Source organism: Myotis nattereri, assembly GCF_964212035.1.
Source record: "Myotis nattereri genome assembly, chromosome: 3".
NCBI classification, from domain to species: domain Eukaryota; kingdom Metazoa; phylum Chordata; class Mammalia; order Chiroptera; family Vespertilionidae; genus Myotis; species Myotis nattereri.
Window position 1 is genome coordinate 707,243 of NC_138077.1, and position 24,555 is coordinate 731,797.

Consider the following 24,555-nt stretch of genomic DNA (forward strand, 5'->3'; position numbering starts at 1 on the left):
TATTTTGGAAGTGTCGATGAAGTACTGATGGGGTGGGCATCATAATCTGGCCACTCAGTGTGTAATCAACAGATTGTAAAATTTACATGAAAGTCTGTACACATAATGGAGATAAATGAACTGAAAACACCACATTTTCCATTTCAAATTCGATGATTTATTGGGTATTCAGCCTAAATCATTGGGTGTTCTCGAAGCTGCGCATGTCTGGCCTGGTGCAGACACGCTCATAATGAATACATCCTCTGAAATTCGGAGCTTTCTCTGGAACGCAGGCCTAGGGTCACTCAGCCACTGGCAGAGGAAAGGTTTGGCCAATCCACGCCTGGTACCAGCCGCGGGCTTCTAAGGCAGAAGTTTAGTAGAAGCCAGAGTATCCGTAGCCCCCCCAGCCATAGCCCAGGCCCCCAAGGCCTCCCCAGCCATAGCCCAGGCCCCCAAGGCCACCCCAGCCCCAGCCGGAGCCATAGCCATAGCCCAGGCCCCCAAGGCCACCCCAGCCATAGCCGCGGCCTCCGTAGTAGCTGCCATAGTAGCTCATGGTGTCAGGGGGAGTGTGTTTCTGTTCAAGATGAGATGCTGAGAGTGAGTGTCAGCGAGTGAGGAGGGAGTTTATATACCTGGTCCAGCAGGTGCTCAATCACGTGACCATTCCTGGGTTTCATTCCAAAGGATTCATGGCCTTGAGGCAGCTCATTAATCTGTTTGCTGACGCCAGAGATGCTCATATTTATTAAAATTTGGAGCTGGCACAGCTGCCTGGTTAGAACAGCCTGTAACCCATGACAGTCTTTGTTTCTAAGGAGAAGCATATCTGTCTTCCACGTCATAAAATAAAACCTCACTACATGCAACTCTCCATTCCTAAGCGCGTGGCATTCGTCGTATTGGTTGGCGTGTTCTCATTAAATGTTGTGTCATCTTAATTTGCATATCATTCTTTGGATTTTCCTATCTTACTTTCATCTCAGTTCAAATGCACGGATCCAATTTAAGATTCTTTTTTTAAAAAATAGATCTTTATTGTTCAGATTATTACAGTTGATCCTCTTTTTCCCCCCATAGCTCCCCTCCACCCGGTTCCCACCCCACCCCAGGCCCTTACCCTCCCCCATTGTCCTCATCCATAGGTGTACGATTTTTTTTCCAGTCTCTTACCGCAAGCCCCACAACCCCTTCCCCCCGAGAATTGTCAGTCCACTCCCTTTCTATGCCCCTGATTCTATTCTATTCACCAGTTTATTCTGTTCATCAGATTTTTTATTCACTTGATTTTTAGATTCACTTGTTGATAGATACATATTTGTTATCACTTTGTTGTTCATAATTTTTATCTTTACCTTTTTCTGCTTCTTCCCCTTCTTAAAGAATACCCTTCAACATTTCATATAATACTGGTTTGTGGTGATGAACTCCTTTAGCTTTTCCTTACCTGTGAAGCTCTTTATCTGACCTTCAGTTCTGAATGATAGCTTTGCTGGGTAGAGTAATCTTGGTTGTAGGTTCTTGCTATTCATCACTTTGAATATTTCTTGCCACTCCCTTCTGGCCTGCAAAGTTTCTGTTGAGAAATCAGCTGACAGTCATATGGGGACTCCTTTGTAGGTAACTGACTGTTTTTCTCTTGCGGCTTTTAAGATTCTCTCTTTGTCTTTTGCTCTTGGCATTTTAATTATGATGTGTCTTGGTGTGGTCCTCTTTGGATTCCTTTTATGTGGGGTTCTCTGCACTTCCTGGACTTGTGAGTCTATTTCTTTCACCAGGTAAGGGAAGTTTTCTGTCATTATTTCTCCAAATAGGTTTTCAATATCTTGCTCTCTCTCTCTTCTTCTGGCACCCCCATAATTTGGATGTTGGTACGCTTGAAGTTGTCCCAGAGGCTCCTTGCACTATCTTCATATTTTTGGATTCTTTTTTCTTTTTTCTTTTCCAGTTGGGTGTGTTTTGTTTCTTCGTATTTCAAATCTTTGACTTGATTCTAGGGGTCCTTTAGTCTGCTGTTGTATCTCTGTATAATATTCTTTATTTCAGTCAGTGTATGCTTAATTTCTAGTTGGTCCTTTTCCATATTCTTCAGGGTCTCACTATATTTCTTGGAGGTTTCTAGAAGATTCTTGAGTAACCTTATAACTGTGGTTTTGAAATCTATATCCACTAGTTTGCTTTCCTTCATTTCTTTCATTTGTGACCTGTTTCTTTGTCTCCGCATTTTGGCTGCTTCCCTGTGTTGATAGAGTGGCTTTGTGTGCTAGGTGTCCTATAGGGCCCAGTGGCTCAGCCTCCCTAATTACCAGAGGTGTATCCTCTTGGTGCACCTCTTTGTGGGTTGTGCGCAGTCTTGTTGTAGTTAAGCCTTAATTGCTATTGGTATCACTGGCAGGAATTGACCTCCAGGCCAGTTGGCTGTGAGGACCAGCTGTGTCTACAATGGAAGAGTTGCTGTGCAGGAGACACCCTTATGGGGCAGGACTTGCTTCAGTGGGGCTTTGGCACTCACTGAGCCTGCCCCCTGAGTGTTTCTCTTAAGTCTGAATACTTTATGAATAAAATCAAGAGATTAAAAGGTTTAAATCACTGGCCACTTGAAAACTTTTATTTTCATTTTGGAGTAGACTTATTAATCTTTACATCTATTTCCTGCCCCTCTGCATGCTTGTGAGGTGTGTGAATGATAGGAAAGACTGTTAGCCAAGAAGATGGCTTCTCCCTTGGACAGTAGAGTAGATGTGCCCAGAACCACTTCCTCATAATTGTGTTTCATGAACAAACCAACAACCATACTTTATTTTCAAGTTCAATGCTTTATTGGAAGGTGAACAGACAGTCCAATCAGTTCTGACAGCAAACGTAGAGGATCCTGGGAATATGAGGGAGATGCAGGCACAGTTGAAAATCTACCCATAATCCTGAGGAGCTAAAGGCTTTTGTGCGAATAACCCAGCATGAGGTCTGCTGTCCAGTTCCTTAGATCAAACGTGGGAGGAAGTCCCTGGTAAGTTCAGAGGCTGAGCTGCTGGGCAGGATTTCAGTAGAAGCCAGAGTATCCATATCCCCCGCAGCAGGATGGGCGCCAGCAGCCACAGCCATAGCTTCTGTAGCCATAGCCACAGCCCAAGCCCCCAAGGCCGCCCCAGCCCCAGCCGGAGCCATAGCCACAGCCCAGGCCCCCGAAGCCGCCCCAGCCGTAGCCGCGGCCTCCGTAGTAGCTGCCATAGTAGCTCATGGTGTCAGGGGGGTGTGTTTCTGTTCAAGACGAGGTCCTGAGAGTGAGTGTCAGTGAGTGGGGAGGGAGCTTATATACCTGGGCCAGCAGGTGCTGAATCACATGACCATTCCTGGGTTTCATTCCAAGGGACTCATGGCCCTGAGACAGCTCGTTAATCTGTTTGCTGACGCCAGAGATACTCATATTTATTAAAATTTGGAGCCGGCACAGCTGCCTGGTTAGAGCCCCTGGGACCCATGACAGTCTTTGTTTCTAAGGAGAAGCATATCTGTCTTCCACGTCACAGAATAAAACCTCACTACATGCAACTCTCCATCCTAAGCGCGTGGCATTCGTCGTATTTGTTGGCGTGTTCTCATTAAATATTGTGTCATCTTAATTTGCATATCATACTTTGTATTTTCCTATCTTACTTTCATCTCAGTTCAAATACAGTGATCCAATGTAAGATCCTTACACCTATGAAATTCCTTAATTGTCAAACGCATTTCTCTCAAGTTGAACACGCACATGAGAAAACCATGTTAATCTTATATATCTCCTGGCAAAATACCCTCTTGGCTTCTCCACACAGTGAAATGCATTTCAGAAGCTGAGGATCTGACCACAGAACAATTTCACACGTGAACCCCCAGGCTGAGCACCTGGTCACAAAGTTCTCGGTAAACATCACCCTCTTTTTCACATAGAAGCGGATCATCCGGAAACAGAGGTGATGGTGTCTTCTGCTTGGCAGTTGCTCTTTATTTTCTCTCTCTGTTCTTCCTGGTTCCCACACATCCTCTGTCTCTTCCCGCCGCTCTTTAAGTCGTCATTCCCTGCTCAGTCCCACACACGCTCACAGGAGCCAGGGCTTCCGCTCTGATCCACTTTTCCCATCAGTACTTCATCCCTCCACTCAGGTTTGTAATTTTACCCTGAGGTTTTCCTTATGTTCTTTTTTTATTGATTTAAGATACAAAGGGAGATTGAGAGAGATGGAAACATTTATAAAGAGAGAAAAATCATTAATCAGCTGCCTCCTGCACACCTCACACTGGGGATCAAGCCTGCAAAATGGGCATGTGCCCTGACCAGGAATCAAACTGAATCGTGACCTTCTGGTTCATAGGTTGATGCTCAACCAGTGAGGCATGCAAGCCGAGCATATGTAACATTTTTGATAATACATTTCCCTCCCATCTGAATGTATTAATTCCTTTTCAAAAAAAAAAAAACATAGTTGCTGAGTGACTGAAAGATTAAATTCCACCTGCACAGCTGTATGGAGTATCTAACAGCATAGATTCAAGCACATATATTTGACCAAATTATATGAATTTAAACAAAATATCTTCATCTTACATTATTCTCTGTCGATATTATTGGATTCTAGTAAATCATTGGCATTTCAGTCCAGTGGTCACCAACTCATGGTCCACGGACCACTGGTGGTCAGTAGGTCCAAAGGTTTGGCAAATGCTGTTTTACTCCAAACTTTTTCTTAATTTCATCAAAGATATATACCCCCTGTTGCCCAATTTTTATCAGGAGAAATTCAAATTTTGCTGAAATTTAGATTTTTAAGAAAGTTCTTTGGTATTAGCTTCAGCTCAATAATAATTGGTTCACAATGATGTCTTGTTGTTCTTCTCCCTGAAGGGATTGAAGCTAACTCCTCAGTGTGGTGATGGTAGTGAAGACGGATGCCAGTGAGACACAGTGAGAGCAGACGAAAGGGAACAGAGATGTTTAGTTAAAAAATGTTTTGAGTTGCCCTCGCCGGTTTGGCTCAGTGGATAGAGCATCAACTTGTAGATTGAAGGGTCCCGGGATCCTATCTGGTCAAGGGCATGTGCCCAGGTTGCAGGCTAAACCAACAGAGGGGGGCATGCAGGAGGCAAGCAATCAATGAATGATTCTCTCTCATCCATGATGCTTCTACCTCCCTCTCCCTCCTCCTTGCTTTCTGAAATTAAAAGAAAAATTAAAAACATAAACCAATTTTGAATGAATGGAATGATTCAATTGGGAAATGTTAGTTGTGTTAAATAAAATCCATATGTTGATAAATATATGGATATGATAAATATTCATTTCTACTTGTTGTTGACTTAAGTCTGAATGTTTTATGAATAAAATCAAGAGATTGAAAGATTTAAATCACTATCCCTTTAAAAACATTTATTTTTCATTTCAGTGTAGAGTTATTAATCTTTAGATCTATTCCTGCCTCTCTGCTTGCTTGTGAGGTGTGTGAGTGAAAGGGAAGATTGTTAGCCAAGAAGATGGCTTCTCCCTTGGACAGTGGAGTGGATGTGCCCAGAACCACTTCCTCATAATTGTGTTTCATGAACAAACCAACAACCATACTTTATTTTCAAGTTCAATGCTTTATTGGAAGGTGAACAGACAGTCCAATCAGTTCTGACAGCAAACGCAGAGGATCCTGCGCTTATGAGGGAGATGAAGGCACAGTTGAAAATCTACCCATAATCCTGAGGAGCTAAAGCCTTTTGTGCCAATAATCCAGCATGAGGTCTGCTGTCCAGTTCCTTAGATCAAATGTGGGAGGAAGTCCCTGGTAAGTTCAGAGGCTGAGCTGCTGGGCAGGATTTCAGTAGAAGCCAGAGTATCCGTATCCCCCCCAGCAGGACGGGCGCCAGCAGCCACAGCCATAGCTTCTGTAGCCATAGCCACAGCCCAGGCCCCCAAGGCCGCCCCATCCCCAGCCGGAGCCATAGCCACAGCCCAGGCCCCCAAAGCCGCCCCAGCCATAGCCGCGGCCTCCGTAGTAGCTGCCATAGTAGCTCATGGTGTCAGGGGGAGTGTGTTTCTGTTCAAGATGAGATCCTGAGAGTGAGTGTCAGCGAGGGGGGAGGGAGCTTATATACCTGGGCCAGCAGGTGCTGAGTCACGTGACCATTCCTGGGTTTCATTCCAAGAGACTCATGGCCCTGAGACAGCTCGTTAATCTGTTTGCTGATGCCAGAGATGCTCATATTTATTAAAATTTGGAGCCGGCACAGCTGCCTGGTTAGAACAGCCTGTAACCCATGACAGTCTTTGTTTCTAAGTAGAAGCATATCTGTCTTCCACGTCACAGAATAAAAACTCACTACATGCAACTCTCCATCCTAAGCGCGTGGCATTCGGCGTATTGGTTGGCGTGTTCTCATTAAATGTTGTGTCATCTTAATTTCCATATCATTCTTTGTATTTTCCTATATTACTTTCATCTCAGTTCAAATACAGTGATCCAATGTAAGATCCTTACACCTATGAAATTCCTTAATTGTCAAACGCATTTCTCTCAACTTGAACAATCTCCCACGTGAACCCCCAGGCTGAGCACCTGGTCACAAAGTTCTCTGTAAACATCACCCTCTTTTTCACATAGAAGCGGATCATCCGGAAACAGAGGTGATGGTGTCTTCTGCTTGGCAGTTGCTCTTTATTTTCTCTCTCTGTTCTTCCTGGTTCCCACACATCCTCTGTCTCTTCCCGCCGCTCTTTAGGTCGTCATTCCCCGCTCAGTCCCACACACGCTCACACCAGCCAGGCCTTCCACTCTGATCCAGTTTTCCCATCAGTACTTCATCCCTCCACTTAGGTTTGTAATTTTAGCCTGATTTTCTCTCCTTATATTCTTTCCTAAAAAATTTCTTTTTATTGATTTCAGAGAGCAAGGGAGAGGGAGAGATAGATAGCAACATCAATGATGAAGAACAATCATTGATCGGCTGCCTCCTGCACACCCCACACTGGGGATCAAGCCTGCAACCCGGGCCTGTGCCCTGACCAGGAATCAAACTGAACCATGATCTCCTGGTTCATAGGTTGATGCTTAACCACTGAGACATACCGGCCGGTTGTGTCCTTACATTCTTTATCAATTCTCTGTGTCCTGCCCCTAATTTTCTCTTGGGCAATTAGCAAACACTTTTATGTTTTATTTTAGAATAGTTGAATGCAATCTTACATTGGCTGTATTAGTTTCAGGTGCACAATAGAATGACTCAGCATGTTTATACCTCACCATGGCCTCCCCCAGTAATGACCTGCAATCACCTGTCACTGTGCAAACCTGTCACAGCATTACCGACTCCATGACCCTTTCCCTTGTCACTCAACCTCCAACCTTTTCAATAAGATATTCTAATTCTTCAGGGTTTTAAATCAAAAAGACTTCTTTACTCCTAAGATTATATAATATTTTAGTCAGAGTCTCCTGAAATCTTGATGCCTGGAAATACTGCAAAAAATAAACATGGCAGGGAGGATGTGACTGAGACAAAAACAGAAATATCATAGAGGTTAGCTGCCAGCCTTCAGCGAATTTCCTCGGCTCGTAAGGAACCCCGAGTGTGAGCCCAGGGTTCAAGGTGAAGCCCTACTGGAAGTGCCCGCGCCTGGGGCTTGGTCTTTACCATTGTGTGACCTTCACAGACTTTAACATGTGCCCAGGGCTGTGTTTTGTAGGTGGTGCTGGGGTTTTGTTCTGTTTTGAGGTTTATAAGTGTTAGAAGCAAGCTCCTCAATGATGGATTTGACCCTCTGGGTGAGGGGAATCAGAAGGACATAGGGTACCAGCAGGCAAATGGGACCTGCTTTATTATACACAACAGCAGCCACGGCAGGTGGTCAGTGGCACCTTATACACATGCCCAAACATGCTCAAGAAAAGAGACTTTTTGCCAAATACCAGGTGTACCAGTTAACATTGTGGATTTTTTTTCACTAGGTGGAGTTACACATATATTGATATATATACGATGTGATGTGTATGCTATTTTGTTGTATTGACAGCAAGCTTCAAAACTTCATATGTCAACTTTTCTGAAGGTGTTAACATCATAGATATTTTTACACTTAAAAATGATGAATTTCATGCCAAAAAAAGAGCATTTGCAGGAAGTTTTAATTCATTACTTTATTTTGAAGAAAAGTGCTGCTGGAAGGTATTGTATCCTTCAGGAAGCGTATGGTGAACATGCTCCATCTCAAGATGCCTGTGAGCGCTGGTTTAAACGCTTTAAAAGTGATGATTTCCATGTGAAAGACAAAGAACGTCCAGGTCAACCGAAAAAGTTTGAAGACCAATAATTACAAGCATTATTGAATGAAGAAGGGTGTCAAACTCAAAAACAACTTGCTAAAAGATTAAACGTTGCTCAGCTAACAATTTCTGATCATTTACAAGCAATGGGAAAGGTTTTAAAGGAAGGAAAAATGGGTGCCACAGCAACTGAACGAAAGACAAATGGAAAACCGAAAAGTCATCAGTAAAATGTTGCTTCAACGGCACGAAAGGAAGTCTTTTTTGCATCAAATTGTGACTGGCGATGAAAAATGGATTTATTTTGAGAATCCCAAACTCACAGAATCATGGGTTGATCCAGGTCAACCATCAACATCGACTGCAAGGCCAAATCTCTTCGGAAAGAAGACAATGCTCTGCGTTTGGTGGGATCAGGAAGGTGTGGTGTATCAGGAGCTTCTAACACCAGGTGAAACCGTTAATACTGATCGCTACCGACAACAAATAATCAATTTGAACCACGCTTTGATCGTGAAAAGACCTGACTGTGCCAGAAGACACGGCCAAGTAATTTTGCTACATGATGACGCACCATCACACACTTCAAAACCAGTTAAAGACACGTTAAAAAATCTGGCCTGGGAAATGTTAACCCACCCGCTGTATTCACCAGACCTTGCTCCTTCAGATGACCACTTGTTACGATCAATAGCACACGCACTTTCTCAGCAGCACTTGAAAACATATGAAGAAGTGGAAAATTGGGTCTCTGAATGGTTTGCCTCAAAACAAGGAAAGTTCTATTGGGACGGTGTCCACAAATTACCTGAAAGATGGGGAAATGTGTAGCTAGCGATGGACATTACTTTGAATAAAGCACTTTTGATGTTTTTCATGAAATAATTGTGTTTTCTATGATTAGAAAGTCTGCATTATTAACCGGTAAATGTTCAATTTGCATTATTAACAGGTACAACTGATAGTAACATCAGTATTTTGGCTACAGAAAGGCACGTGTTTGCAGTGTATGGTGTGCTGCATCCTTGCCTTGCGCCTGCGCATAGCAACTCAACCTTGAACACTTTGATTAGGATTCCCACACTCAGAGTGGCCTTAAACATCCAGCGTGCTCTAGACAGGGCCCCACAATAAGAAACATATATTTTCTTTTTTGTTCTTTCTTTCTTTTCTCTTTTTAATACAGAGAAAAAAGGAGAGGGAGAGAGAGATAGAACCATCAATGATGAGAGGGAATCATTGATCAGCAGCCTCCTGCACGTCCCCCACTGGGGATCAAGCCTGCAACCCAGGCATGTGCCCTGATCGGGAATCGAACCATGACCTCCTCCTTCATAAGTTGATGCTCAACCACTGAGGCACGCAGGCCGGGCATAAGTAATATTTTTGATAATACAGTTCCCTCCCATCTGAATGTAATCACTCTTTCAAACAAAGCATATTTGTTGAATGACTGAAAGATTAAATACCACCTGCACAGCTGTAGGGAGTATCTAACAGTATAGACTCAAGCACACATATTTGACCAAATTACACGAATTAAACAAAATATCTTCATCTTATATTATTCTCCGATGATATTATTTGATTCTAGGAAAACACTGGTATTTCAGTTCCGTGGTCACCAACTGGTAGTCTGAGAATGAAGTGTCGCCACTGAGGTCTGAAGGTTTGGCGACCGCGATATCAGTCCTTCCGTTTTCTTATTCCATCAAAGATATATGCCCAGCGTTGTCCCTTATTCATCAGGAGAAATTCAGATTTACTGACATTTAGATTTATAAGACAGCTCTTTGGTTTCAACTGCAATTAAAAAATAATTGGTTCACAATTATGTCCTATTATTTCTTTCCCTGATTGGATTAAAGCTAATTCCTCAGTATGGTGATGGTGGTGAAGACAGATGCCAGTGAGACGCAGTGAGAGCAGACGAAAGGGAACAGAGACGTTTAGTTAAAAATGTTTTGAGTTGCCCTCACCAGTTTGGCTCACTGGATAGAGCATCAACTTGTGGATTGAAGGGTCCCGGGATCCTATCTGGTCAAGGGTACATGCCCAGGTTGCAGGCTAAATCAACAAGGGGGGCATACAGGAGGCAACCAATCAATGAACGATTCTCTCTCATCCATGATGTTTCTATCTCTCTCACCCTCCTCCTTGCTCTCTGAAATTAAAAAAAATTAAAAACATAAACCAATTTTGAATGAATGGAATGATTCAATTGAGAAATGTTAATTGTGTTAAATAAAATCCATATGTTGATAAATACATAGATATGTGAAATATTCATTGCTATTTGTTCTAGACTTAAGTCTGAATATTTTATGAATAAAATCAAGAGATTAAAAGATTTAAATCACTACCCCTTTAAAAACTTTTTTTTAAAATTTTGGTGTAGCGTTATTAATCTTTATATCTATTTTCTGCCTCTCTGCATGTTTCTGAGGTGTGTGAATGAAAGGAAAGATTGTTAGCCAAGAAGATGGCTTCTCCCTTGGACAGTGGAGTAGATGTGCCCAGAACCACTTCCTCATAATTGCATTTCATGAACAAACCAACAACCATACTTTATTTTCAAATTCAATGCTTTATTGGAAGGTGAACAGATAGTCCAATCAGTTCTGACAGCAAACGTAGAGGATCCTGGGAATATGAGGGAGATGCAGGCACAGTTGAAAATCTACCCATAATCCTGAGGAGCTAAAGGCTTTTGTGCGAATAACCCAGCATGAGGTCTGCTGTCCAGTTACTTAGATCAAACGTGGGAGGAAGTCCCTTGTAAGTTCAGAGGCTGAGCTGCTGGGCAGGATTTCAGTAGAAGCCAGAGTATCCATATCCCCCCCAGCAGGACGGACGCCAGCAGCCACAGCCATAGCTTCTGTAGCCATAGCCACAGCCCAGGCCCCCAAGGCCTCCCCAGCCCCAGCCGGAGCCATAGCCACAGCCCAGGCCGCCAAAGCCGCCCCAGCCGTAGCCGCGGCCTCCGTAGTAGCTGCCATAGTAGCTCATGGTGTCAGGGGGAGTGTGTTTCTGTTCAAGATGAGATCCTGAGAGTGAGTGTCAGCGAGTGGGGAGGGAGCTTATATACCGGAGCCAGAAGGTGCTGAATCACGTGACCATTCCTGGGTTTCATTCCAAAGATTCATGGCCCTGAGACAGCTTGTTAATCTAGTTGCTGACGCCAGAGATGCTCATATTCATTAAGATTTGGAACCGGCACAGCTGCCTGGTTAGAGCCCCTGGAACCCATGACAGTGTTTGTTTCTATGAGAAGCATATCTGTCTTCCACGTCACTGAATAAAACCTCACTAAACACAATTCTCCATTCCTAAGCGCGTGGCATTCGTCATGTTTGTTGGCGTGTTCTCATTAAATATTGTGTCATCTTAATTTGCATATCATTCTTTGTATTTTCCTATCTTACTTTCATCTCAGTTCAAATACAGTGATCCAATGTAAGATCCTTACACCTATGAAATTACTTAATTGTCAAACGAATTTCTCTCAAGTTGAACACGCACATGAGAAAACCACGTTAATCTTATATATCTTCTTGCAAAATACCCTCTTGGCTTCTCCACACAGTGAAATGCATTTCAGAAGCTGAGGATCTGACCACAGAACAATCTCACACTTGAACCCCTAGGCTGAGCACCTGGTCACAAAGTTCTCTGTAAACATCACCCTCTTTTTCACATAGAAACGGATCATCCGGAAACAGAGGTGACGGTGTCTTCTGCTTGGCAGTTGCTCTTTATTTTCTCTCTCTATTCTTCCTTGTTCCCACACATCCTCTGTCTCTTCCCACTGCTCTGTAAGTCATCATTCCCCGCTCAGTCCCACACACGCTCACAGGAGCCAGGCCTTCCACTCTGATCCAGTTTTCCCATCAGTACTTCATCCCTCCACTCAGGTTTGTAATCTTAGCATAGTATTTTTCCTCTCATTTTCTTTTTCTTTTAGAGGAAAGAAGATGGAGAGAGAGATAGAATCATCAATGATGAGAGAGAAATCATTGATCAGCCGCCTCCTGCACAGCCCACACTGGTGATCAGAAAATGGAATCAAACTGAACCATGAACTCTTGGTTCAAAGATGGATGCTCAACCACTGAGACATACCGGCCGGGTGTGTCCTTACATTCTTTACCAATTCTCTGTGTCCTGCCCCTTATTTTCCCTGTTTGCAATCAGCAAACAGTTTATTTTCAATTTTATTTTAGGACTAGAGGCCTGGTGCACGAAATTCATGCGCAAGGGTAGGCAGTCTTCAGGCCGGCCTGCACCCTCTCCAATCTGGGATCCCTCTCGCCATCCTGACCAATGGCTCCTAACCGCTCACCTGCCTGCCTGCCTGCCTGATGCCCCTAGCTGCTTCCCTGCCAGCATGATGGCCCTAACTGCACTCCCCTGCAGGTCTGACCCCCTAACTGCTCTCCCCTCCTGTCCTGATCGCCATAATTGCCTACCTGCGCTCCCATCCTGGCCTGATCACCCTAACTACCTATCTGCTCTCCCCTCCTGGCCTGATCCCCCTAACTGCCTATCTGTTCTCCCTTCAGCTCCGCACCCTTCAACCCCCAGCACAGGCGAGCTGAGAGCTCTCTGCCATGGCACTGCCCCTGTCCTATTGGTCGTTATGTGACGGCGTCCTGGACAATTTGCACATTCCTCTATTATTAGTATAGATAGTTGGCGTGGAATCTTACATTGGTTATATTAGTTTCAGGAGCACAGTATAATGACTCAGCATCTTTATACCTCACCATGGCCTCCCCCAGTAATGGCCTGGCAATCACCTGTCACTGTGCAAACTTGTCACAGCATTACCGACTCTCTGCCCCTTTCCCTTGTCACTCAACCCCCAAACATTTTCAATAACATATTCTAATTCTTCAGGGCTTTAAATAAAAACTACTTCTGTACTCTTAAGATTATATAACATTTTAATCAAAGTCTCCTGAAATCTTGATGCCTGGAAATGCTGCAAAAAATAAACATGGCAGGGAGGATGTGACTGAGACAAAAACAGAAATATCATAGAGGTTAGCCGCCAGCCTTCAGCGAATTTCCCTGGCTCTTAAAGAAACCTGAGTGTGAGCCCAGGGTTCAAGGTGAAGCCCTACTGGAGTGTGCCCACACCTGGGGCTTGGTCTTTACCATTGTGTGACCTTCACAGACTTTAACATGTGCCAGGGGTTTGTTTTGTAGGTGGTGCTGGGGTTTTTGTTCTGTTTTGAGGTTTATATGTGTCAGAAGCAAGCTCCTTAGCCAGGGACTTGGCCCTTCTGGGTGAGGGGACTCAGAAGGACACGCCAGTACCAGCAGGCAAATGGGACCTGCTTTATTGCACACAACAGCAGCCACAGCAGGCTGGTCAGTGGCACCTTACATACATGCCCAAACATGATCAAAGATGAGAGGCTTTTTGCCAAATAGTAACATCAGTATTTTGGCTACAGAAAGTCATGTGGTTGCAGTGTATGGCTTGCTGTGTCCTTGCCTTGCGCCTGCATATAGCAACTCAACCTTGAACACTATGATTAGGATTCCCACACTCAGAGTGGCCTTGAACATCGGTGTGCTCTAGACAGGACCCCACAATAAGAAACATATATTTTCCTTTTTTTTCCTCTTTCTTTTTTCTTTTTCTTTTTAATACAAAGAGGAAGGAAGAGGAAAAAAGAGATAGAAACATCAATGATGAGAAGGAATCATTCATCAGCAGCCTCCTGCAGGTCCCACACTGGGGATGCATCCTGCAACCCAGGCATGTGCTCTGACCGGAAATCAAACCCTGACCTCCTGGTTCATAGGTCAATGCTCAACCCCTGAGGCACACAAGCCAGGCATAAGTAACATTTTTGATAATAAATTTCCCTCCCATCTAAATGTATTCACTGTTTTTCAAACAAAACATATTTGCTGAGTGACTGAAAGATTAAATTCTGACTGCACAGCTGTAGGGAGTATCTAACAGTATAGACTTAAGCACACATATTTGACCAAATTACATGAATTAAACAAAATATGTCCATCTTATATTATTCTCCGATGATATTATTTGATTCTGTGAAAACATTGGTATTTCGGTCCATTCGTTTTCTTATTTCATGAAAAATTTATGCCCCGTGTTGCTCTTTTCTATCAGGAGAAATTCAGATTTTCCTGAAATTTAAATTTTTAAGAAAGCTCTTTGGTTTCAGGTTCAGATAAATAATAATTGGTTCACATTATGTCTTGTTGTTTCTTTCCCTGATTGGATTGGAGCTAATTCCTCAGCGTGCTGATGGTGGTGAAGACGGATGCCAGTGAGACACAGTGAGAGCAAAGGAAAGGGAACAGAAACATTGAGTTAAGAATGTTTTGAGCTGCCCTCGCTGGTTTGGCTCAGTGGATAGAGCATAAGCCTGTGGACTGAAGAGTCCTGAGTTCTTATCCAGCCAAGGGCACGTGCCCAGGTTGCAGGCTCAATCACCAGAGGGGGGCGTGCAGGAGGCAACCAATCAGTGAATGATTCTCTCTCATCCTTCAGGATTCTATCTCTCTCCGTCCTCCTCATCTCTGAAATTAAAAAAAAAATTGAAAACTTAAACTAGTTTTGAATGAATGCAATGATTGAATTGGGAAATGTGAGTTGACTTAAGTAAAATCTATATGTTAATAAATAAAGAGATAGGTATGTTAAATATTCATTGCTATTTGCAGTTCACAAGTCTGAATATTTTATGAATAAAACCAAGAGATTGAAATATTTAAATCACTGGACCTTTCACAACTTATTTTTTTCATTTTGGTGTAGAGTTATTACTCTTTATATCTATTTCCTGCCTCTCTGCATGCTTGTGCAGTGTGTGAAAGAAAAGAAAGATTGTTAGCCAAGAAGCTCGCTTCCCCTTGGACAGCGGAGTAGATGTGTCCTGAACCACTTCCGCATAATTGCGTTACATGAACAAACCAACAACCATACTTTATTTTCAAATTCAATGCTTTATTGGAAAGTTAACAGATAGACCAATCAGTTCTGACAGCAAACGTAGAGGATCCTGGTCTATGAGGGAGACGCAGGCACAGTTGAAAATCTACCCATAATCCTGAGTAACTAAAGACTTTTGTGCGAATAACCCAGCATGAGGTTTGCTGTCCAGTTACTTAGATCAAACGTGGAAGGAAGTCCCTTGTAAGTTCAGAGGCTGAGCTGCTGGGCAGGATTTCAGTAGAAGCCAGAGTATCCATATCCCCCGCAGCAGGATGGGCGCCAGCAGCCACAGCCATAGCTTCTGTAGCCATAGCCACAGCCCAGGCCCCCAAGGCCGCCCCAGCCCCAGCTGGAGCCATAGCCATAGCCCAGGCCCCCAAGGCCACCCCAGCCGTAGCCGCGGCCTCCGTAGTAGCTGCCATAGTAGCTCATGGTGTCAGGGGGAGTGTGTTTCTGTTCAAGATGAGATCCTGAGAGTGAGTGTCAGCAAGTGGGGAGGGAGCTTATATACATGGGCCAGCAGGTGCTGAATCACGTGACCATTCCTGGGTTTCATTCCAAAGATTCATGGCCCTGAGGCAGCTTGTTAATCTAGTTTCTGACGCCAGAGATGCTCATATTTATCAAAATTTGGAGCTGGCACGGCTGCCGGATAGAACACCCTGGAACCCATGACATTATTTGTTTCTAAGGAGAAGCATATCTGCCTTCCACGTCACAGAATAAAAACCCACTAAACACAGTTCTCCATTCCTAAGCGCATGGCATTCGTCATGTTTGTTGGCGTGTTCTCATTAAATATTGTGTCATCTTAATTTACATATCATTCTTTGTATTTTCCTATCTTACTTTCATCTCAGTTCAAATACAGTGATCAAATGTAAGATCCTTACAGCTATGAAATTCCTTAATTGTCAAATGTACTTCTCTCAAGTTCAACATGCACATGAGAAAACCATGTTAATCTTATCTATCTTCTTGCAAAATACCCTTTTGGCTTCTCCACACAGTGAAATGCATTTCAGAAGCTGAGGATCTGACCACAGGACAAACTCATACGTGAACCCCCAGGCTGAGCACCTGGTCACAAAGTTCTCTGTAAACATCACCCTCTTTTTCACATAGAAACGGATCATCCGGAAACAGAGGTGACGGTGTCTTCTGCTCTGCAGTTGCTCTTTATTTTCTCTCTCTGTTCTTCCTGGTCCCCACACATCCTCTGTCTCTTCCCACCGCTCTTTAGGTCGTCATACCCGCTCAGTCCCACACACGCTCACAGGAGCCAGGCCTTCCGCTCCGATCCAGTTTTCCCTTCAGTACTTCATCCCTCCACTCAGGTTTGTAATTTTACCACAATTTTTTTTCCTTATATGTATTTTTTTCTTCTTAAAATTTTGTTTTTATTGATTTCAGAGGAAAAGGGGGACAGAGACAGAGATAGAAACATCTATAATGAGTGATAAATCATTGATCGGCTGCCTCCTGCACACCCCACACTGGGGATTGAGCCTGCAACTAGGCATGTGCCCTGACCAGGAATCAAACTGAACCGTGACCTCTTGCTTCATAGGTTGATGCTCAGCCCCTGGGCACGCAGACCAGCCATAAGTATCATTTTTGCTAGTACATTTCCCTCCCATCTGAATGTATTCACTGTTTTTCAAACAAAACATATTTGCTGAGTGACTGAAAGGTTATATTCTGTCTGCAAAGCTGTAGAGAGTACTAACAGTATAGACTCAAGCGCACATATTTGACCAAATTATACCAATTTAAACCAAATATGTTCATCTTGGAATATTCTCTGACTATATTGTTGGATTCTAGGACATCATTGTTATTTCATTCTAGTGGTAGCCAACTGGTGGTTCACGGACCGCTTGTGGTCGGTGAGGTATGAAAGTTTTTCGAATGCTGTTTTAGTCCTTTCGTTTTTTTATTTCATCAAAAATATATGCCCCCTGTTGCCCCATTTTTATCAGGAGAAAGTCAGATCTTGCTGAAATTTTGATTTTTAAGAAAGATCTTTGGTTTCAGGTTCAGCTAAATAATAATCCGTTCACATTATGTCTTGTTGTTTCTTTCCCTGATTGCATTGAAGCTAATTCCTCAGTGTGGTGATGGTGGTGAAGACGGATGCCAGCGAGACACAGTGAGAGCAGAGGAAAGGGAACAGACACATTGAGTTAAAAATGTTTTGAGTTGCCCTCGCCGGTTGGGCTCAGTGGATAGAGCATCAACTTGTGGACTGAAGGATCCCGGGTTTGATTCCGGCCAAAGGCACATGCCCAGGTTGCAGACTCAATCACCAGAGGTGGGGCATGCTGGAGGCAACCAATCAATGAATGATTCTCTCTCATCCTTGATATTTTTGTCTCCCTCCTCCTTGCTCTCTGAAGTTAAAAGCAAAATTGAAAACATAAACCAATTTTGAATAAATGGGAGGATTGAATTGGGATATGTCAGTTAAGTACAATCTATAGGTTGATAAATAAATAGATATGGTTGATATTTATTGCTATTTATTGCTAACTTAAGTCTGAATATTTTATGAATAAAATCAAGAGAATGAAAGATTTAAATCACTGGTTCTTTAAAAATATTCTGACCATTTCAGTGTAGAGTTATTAATCTTTATATCTATTTCCTGCCTCTCTGCATGCTTGTGAGGTGAGTGAACGAAAAGGAAGATTATTAGCCAATAAGATGGCTTCTCCCTTGGACAGTGGAGTGGATGTGCCCAGAACCACTTCCTCATAATTGTGTTTCATGAACAAACCAACAACCATACTTTATTTTCAAATTCAATGCTTTATTGGAAGGTGAACAGACAGTCCAATCAGTTCTGACAGCAAACATAGAGGATCCTGGAAATATGAGGGAGATGCAGGCACAGTTGAAAATCTACCCATAATCCTGAGGAGCTAAAGGCTTTTGTGCGAATAACCCAGCATGAGGTCTGCTGTCCAGTTCCTTAGATCAAACGTGGGAGGAAGTCCCTTGTAAGTTCAGAGGCTGAGCTGCTGGGCAGGATTTCAGTAGAAGCCAGAGTATCCATATCCCCCGCAGCAGGATGGGCGCCAGCAGCCACAGCCATAGCTTCTGTAGCCATAGCCACAGCCCAGGCCCCCAAGGCCGCCCCAGCCCCAGCCGGAGCCATAGCCACAGCCCAGGCTGCCGAAGCCACCCCAGCCGTAGCCGCGGCCTCCGTAGTAGCTGCCATAGTAGCTCATGGTTTCAGGGTGAGTGTGTTTCTGTTCAAGACAAGGTCCTGAGAGTGAGTGTCAGTGAGTGGGGAGGGAGCTTATATACCTGAGCCAGCAGGTGCTCAATCACGTGACCATTCCTGGGTTTCATTCCAAAAGATTCATGGCCCTGAGGCAGCTTGTTAATCTGGTTGCTGACGCCAGAGATGCTCATATTTATTAAAATTTGTAGCCAGCACAGCTGCCTGGTTAGAACACCCTGGAACCCCTTACATTCTTTGTTTCTAATGAGAAGCATATCTGTCTTCCACGTCACAAGATAAAAACTCACTAAACACAATTCTCCATTCCTAAGCGCGTGGCATTCGTCATATTGGTTGGAGTGTTCTCATTAAATACTAGAGGCCCAGTGCATGAAATTTGTGCACTTGGGGGGGGTTTCCCTCAGCCCAGCCTGCACTCTCTCCAATCTGGGACCCCTGGGGGGATGTTTAACTGCCAGTTATGGCCCGATCCATGGCCTAAACCAGCAGTTGGACATCCCTCTCGTAATCTGGGATTGCTGGTTCCCAACTGCTCACTTGCCTGCCTACCTGGTTGCCCCTAACCACTGCCTGCCAGCCTGATCGATGCCTTACTGTTCCCCTGCCTGCCGATCTCCTCCAAATGCCCTCCCCTGCCAGCCTGGTCGCCCCAAACTGCCCTCCCCTGCCTGCCTGGTCCCCCCCAACTGCCTCCCTCCCCTGCAGGGCCGGTCACCCCTAACTGCACTCCCCTACTACCCTGGTCACCCCTAACTGCCCTCCCTGCAGGCCTGGTTTCCCCCAACTGCCTTCCCCTGCCAGCCATCTTGTGACAACATGGGGCGGCCATCTTGTGTGAGGGCGTGACGGTCAATTTGCATATTGCCTCTTTATTATATTGGATTGTGTCATCATAATTTGTATATCATTCTTTGGATTATCCTATCTTTCATTTCAATTCAAATATAGAAATCCAATGTAAGATCCTTACACCTATGAAATTCCTTAATTGTCAAATGTACTTCTCTCATGTTGAACACGCACGTGAGAAAACCATGTTAATCTTATATATCTTCTTGCAAAATACCCTTTTGCTTTATCGACACAGTGAAATGCATTTCAGAAGCTGAGGATCTGACCACAGGACAAACTCATACGTGAACCCCCAGGCTGAGCACCTGGTCACAAAGTTCTCTGTAAACATCACCCTCTTTTTCACATAGAAGCGGATCACCCGGAAACAGAGGTGACGGTGTCTTCTGCTTGGCAGTTGCTCTTTATTTTCTCTCTCTGTTCTTCCTGGTTCCCACACATCCTCTGTCTCTTCCAGCCGCTCTTTAAGTCGTCATTCCCCGCTCAGTCCCACACACGCTCACAGGAGCCAGGCCTTCCACTCTGATCCAGTTTTCCCATCAGTACTTCATCCCTCTACTCAGGTTTTTAATTTTAGCAGGATTTTAATTTTAGCATGGTATTTTTGTCCTCATATTCTTTTTTTAAAATTGGCTTTTATTGATTGCAGAGAGGAAGGGAGATATAGAGAGAGAATCATCAATAATGAGAGAAAAATCATTGATCAGCTGCCTCCTGCACACCCCACACTGGGAATCAATCCTGAAACCCGGACATGTGCCCTAAGCAGGAATTTTACTGAACCATGAACTCATGTTTCAAAGATCAATGCTCAACCACTGAGACATACCGGCCGGTTGTGTCCTTATATTCTTTAACAATTCTCTGTGTCCTGCCCCTTATTTTCTCTTAGGCAATCAGCAAACACTTTTATTTTATATTTTACTAGAGGCCTGGTGCATGAAAATTCATGCACTGGAGGAGGGGCCCCTCAGCCCGGCCAGCCCCCTCTCACAGTCCAGAAGCCCTTGGCCAGGAGGCGAACTGGCAATCAGGGGAAGCCGACACCCCATTGCACCTCTGCTGCTGCCACTGCCAGCAGCACAAGCCTCGGGCAGCCCTGGACAGCTGAGGGGCTGAGGGGACTGGGTGCTGCCATCTTGTGGCTGTGGGCACTGCCATCTTTGAAAGCAGGGGAGTCAATTCGAATATTCCCTCCTTATTGGCTGTGCGCACTGCCATCTTTGAGGGTGGGGAATTGAATTAGCATATGCCCTCCTTATTGGCTGTGGGCGCCACCATCTTTATGATGGCATGAGGGTCAATTAGCATATTTTCTCTTTCTTAGATAGGATTTTAGACCAGTTGGCATGCAAACTTACATTGGTTGTATTAGTTTCAGGTGCACAATAGAATGACTCAGCATGTTTATACCTCACCATGGCCTCCCGCTGTAATGACCTGCAATCACCTGTCACTGTGCAAACTTGTCACAGCATTACCGACTCCATGACCCTTTCCCTTGTCACTCAACCCTCCAGCCTTTTCAATAAGATATTCTAATTCTTCATGGTTTTAAATTAAAAAGACTTCTGAACTCTTAAGATTATATAATATTTTACTCAGAGTCTCCTGAAATCTTGATGCCTGGAAATGCTGCAAAAAATAAACATGGCAGGGAGGATGTGACTGAGACAAAAACAGAAATATCATAGAGGTTAGCCGCCAGCCTTCAGCGAATTTCCTCGGCTCGTAAGGAACCCCGAGTGTGAGCCCAGGGTTCAAGGTGAAGCCCTACTAGAGTGTGCCCACGCCTGGGGCTTGGTCTTTTCCATTGTGTGTGTTTCACAGACTTTAACATGTACCTGGGCTTTGTTTTGTAGGTGGTTCTGGGGTTTTGTTCTGTTTTGAGGTTTATACGTGTCAGAGGCAAGCTCCTAGGCTAGGGACTTAACCCTCTGGGTGAGGGGAATCAGAAGGACATAGGGTACCAGCAGGTAAATGGGACCTGCTTAATTACACCCAACAGCAGCCACGGCAGGTGGTCAGTGGCACCTTACATACATGCCCAAACACGCTCAAACAAAAGGGGTTTTTTGCCAAATAGTAACATCAGTATTTTGGATACAGAAAGGTGCGTGGTTGTAGTGTATGGCTTGCTGTGTCCTTGCCTTGCACCTGCGTATAGCAACTCAACCTTGAACACTTTGATTAGGATTCCCATGTTCAGAGTGGCCTTGAACATTGGTGTGCTCTAGACAGGGTCCTACAATAAGTAACTGTTTGATAATACATTTCCCATCTGACTGTATTCACTGTTCTTTCCAACAAAACATATTGCTGAGAATAAATTCTGCCTGCCACAGCTGTAGGCAGTACCTAAGATAGTGTATAGACTCAATTACACATAGTTGACCAAATTTGACCAATTTAAACTAAATATGTTCATTTTTTATTGTCATCTGATTATATTATTTAATTCTAGGAAAACATTGGTATTTTACTACATCTGTTTTTTATTCCATCAAAAATGTATGCCTCGCGTTGCCCATTTCTATGAGGAAAATTTCAGATTTTGCTTTTATTTAGGTTTTTAAGAAAGCTCTTTGGTTTCAGCTTCAACTAAATAATAATTCATTCACAATTACTAGTATGTCTTTTGTTTCTTTCCCTGATTGGATTGAAGCTAATTCCTCAATGTGGTGGTGGTGGTGATGAAGGATGCATGTGAGATACAGTGAGAGCAGAGGAAAGCGAACAGAAATGTTCAGTTGCAATGTTTGAATTCAATGACCTCATATGAAATAAATTTACCCCAATTTATGGTTGGCTTCTGGATCAGCTGCTTGATGACAGTGTCAAATGAGATCATGTGCTCAGAGCCCGATACACCGGGTGAGATTGTATAGAATAAGAGTCTTTAAAGTTGATTTACTTTCATCATAAGCCTACGGTATTGTTACAAGGAAACGTCTGGGTGGGCGCAGGCTGCCTGTCGCTGTGTCCCATCACGAAGGCAGGTGGCATCCTATCAGGCGTTTACTGAGAAGGCCAGCCCACCAAGAAGACGGGTGCTTACAGGCATCAAATCCTGTCTTTGAGCAGGTGCAGGGCACAGGACTATAAAGGGGAAGGGGCTGGGGACTGAATGCAGCTACATGCAGCCCTGGGGGTCCTCGGTTGTCAGCCATTGTCCTTAGCCTTCAGTTGATGAGATGATGGTGATGAGATGATGGTGAGGAGATGATGGTGAGGAGATGATGGTGATGAGATAAAGGTGAGGAGATGATGGTGAGGAGATGATGCTGAGGAGATGATGGTGATGAGATGATGCTGAGGAGATGATGGTGATGAGATAAAGGTGAGGAGATGATGGTGAGGAGATGATGTGGATGAGATGATGGTTTGATTCCTGTTGGGTGGGCCTGACCCTGCCTATGGGTTCTGCTTGCTGGATTCACAGCTGAGCCACTTCCTCAATCCCTTCACATAGGTCTTGAAAGGAAACTTAAGAACAACTTAACCCCCTGTTCACATATGAGAAACTCACCCCCCTACACACATATGTATACGTGTTCTAAGATCTAAAAGAAAATGATTACGTCTCAGATTAATTCAGGTGCTCAGTCTATCAGATTATAAGTCCCCCTAGCATTACGCTGTGATCTACTACCATTACTTGTGCTTACAATAATAATAAAACCAAATAAACAAATTTTGAATGAATCAAAGGATTAAACTGAGGAATGTTAGTTGAGTTCAATAAAATCCATATGTTGATAAATAAATATAGAGCTTTCAAATATTCATTGCTGTTTGTTGTAGACTTCAGTCTGAGTATTTTATAAATAAAATCAAGAGATTGAAAGATTTAAATCAGTAGCCCTTTTAAAACATTTTTTCATTTCAGTGTGGAATTATTAATCTTTATATCTATTCCTGCATCTCTGCATGCTCGTGAGGTGTGTGAAAGAAAAGAAAGATTGTTAGCCAGGAAGGTCGCTTCTCCCTTGGACAATAGAGTAGATGTGCCCATAATCACTTCCTCATAATTGTGTTTCATGAACAAACCAACAACCATACCTTATTTTGGAATTTAATACTTTATTGGAAGGTGAATAGACAGTCCAATCAATTCTGACAGCAAACCTAGAGGATCCTGGTCTATGAGGGAGATGCAGGCACAGTTGAAAATCTACCCATAATCCAGAGGAACTAAAGACTTTTGTGCGAATAACCCAGCATGAGGTTTGCTGTCCAGTTACTTAGATCAAACGTGGGAGGAAGTCCCTGGTAAGTTCAGAGGCTGAGCTGCTGGGCAGGATTTCAGTAGAAGCCAGAGTATCCATATCCCCCGCAGCAGGATGGGCGCCAGCAGCCACAGCCATAGCTTCTGTAGCCATAGCCACAGCCCAGGCCCCCAAGGCCGCCCCAGCCCCAGCCGGAGCCATAGCCACAGCCCAGGCCCCCGAAGCCGCCCCAGCCGTAACCGCGGCCTCCGTAGTAGCTGCCATAGTAGCTCATGGTGTCAGGGGGAGTGTGTTTCTGTTCAAGATGAGATCCTGAGAGTGAGTGTCAGCGAGGGGGGAGGGAGCTTATATACCGGAGCCAGAAGGTGCTCAATCACGTGACCATTCCTGGGTTTCATTCCCAAAGATTCATGGCCCTGAGACAGCTCGTTAATCTGGTTGCTGACGCCAGAGATGCTCATATTTAGTAAAATTTGGAGCCGGCACAGCTGCCTGGTTAGAGCCCCTGGAACCCATGACAGTGTTTGTTTCTATGAGAAGCATATCTGCCTTCCACGTCACAGAATAGAAATTCCCTAAATAGAATTTTTCATTGGGAAGCGTATCGCGTCATCACCACCGGGCGGTGTTGTCTCGCTGAGGGTGTGTCATTGCTCACTTGCATGCCGCTCTTTGGATGATTGTGTCTGACTCCATCTGGGGTCACATCCACCAACCAATTTCACATTCTTTACTGTGTCCAGTTCTGTGTCAAATTTGCTTCTCAAGGAGAAAACACACACACACACACACACACACACACACACACGCACGAACACACACGCACGCACACACGCACACACGCATGTAAATTATTTAGTGTGGTGTATCCTCTTGTGAAATACCCTTTTGGCTTCTCCACACAGTGAAATGCATTTCAGAAGCTGAGGATCTGACCACAGAACAATCTCACACGTGAACCCCCAGGCTGAGCACCTGGTC

At 44.1% G+C, this 24,555-nt stretch overlaps 2 protein-coding genes across 2 annotated transcripts; both read right to left on the reverse strand.

The window, feature by feature from the left end:
* Positions 1 to 3,025: 3,025 nt before the first annotated feature.
* On the reverse strand, positions 3,026 to 3,223 carry LOC308516537 (keratin-associated protein 19-3-like; the record flags this gene model as incomplete). The annotated part of the gene is made up of 1 exon (XM_081087553.1): positions 3,026 to 3,223. One exon carries the CDS (start codon positions 3,221 to 3,223, stop codon positions 3,026 to 3,028), a length of 198 nt encoding a protein of 65 aa, XP_080943679.1.
* A 12,254-nt stretch (positions 3,224 to 15,477) lies between these two features.
* On the reverse strand, positions 15,478 to 23,848 carry LOC308516962 (keratin-associated protein 19-3-like; the record flags this gene model as incomplete). Its single annotated transcript, XM_081088006.1, has 2 exons — positions 15,478 to 15,713; positions 23,773 to 23,848. The coding sequence occupies 2 exons, from the start codon at positions 23,846 to 23,848 to the stop codon at positions 15,478 to 15,480; spliced, it is 312 nt and encodes a 103-aa protein (XP_080944132.1).
* Positions 23,849 to 24,555: the final 707 nt, after the last annotated feature.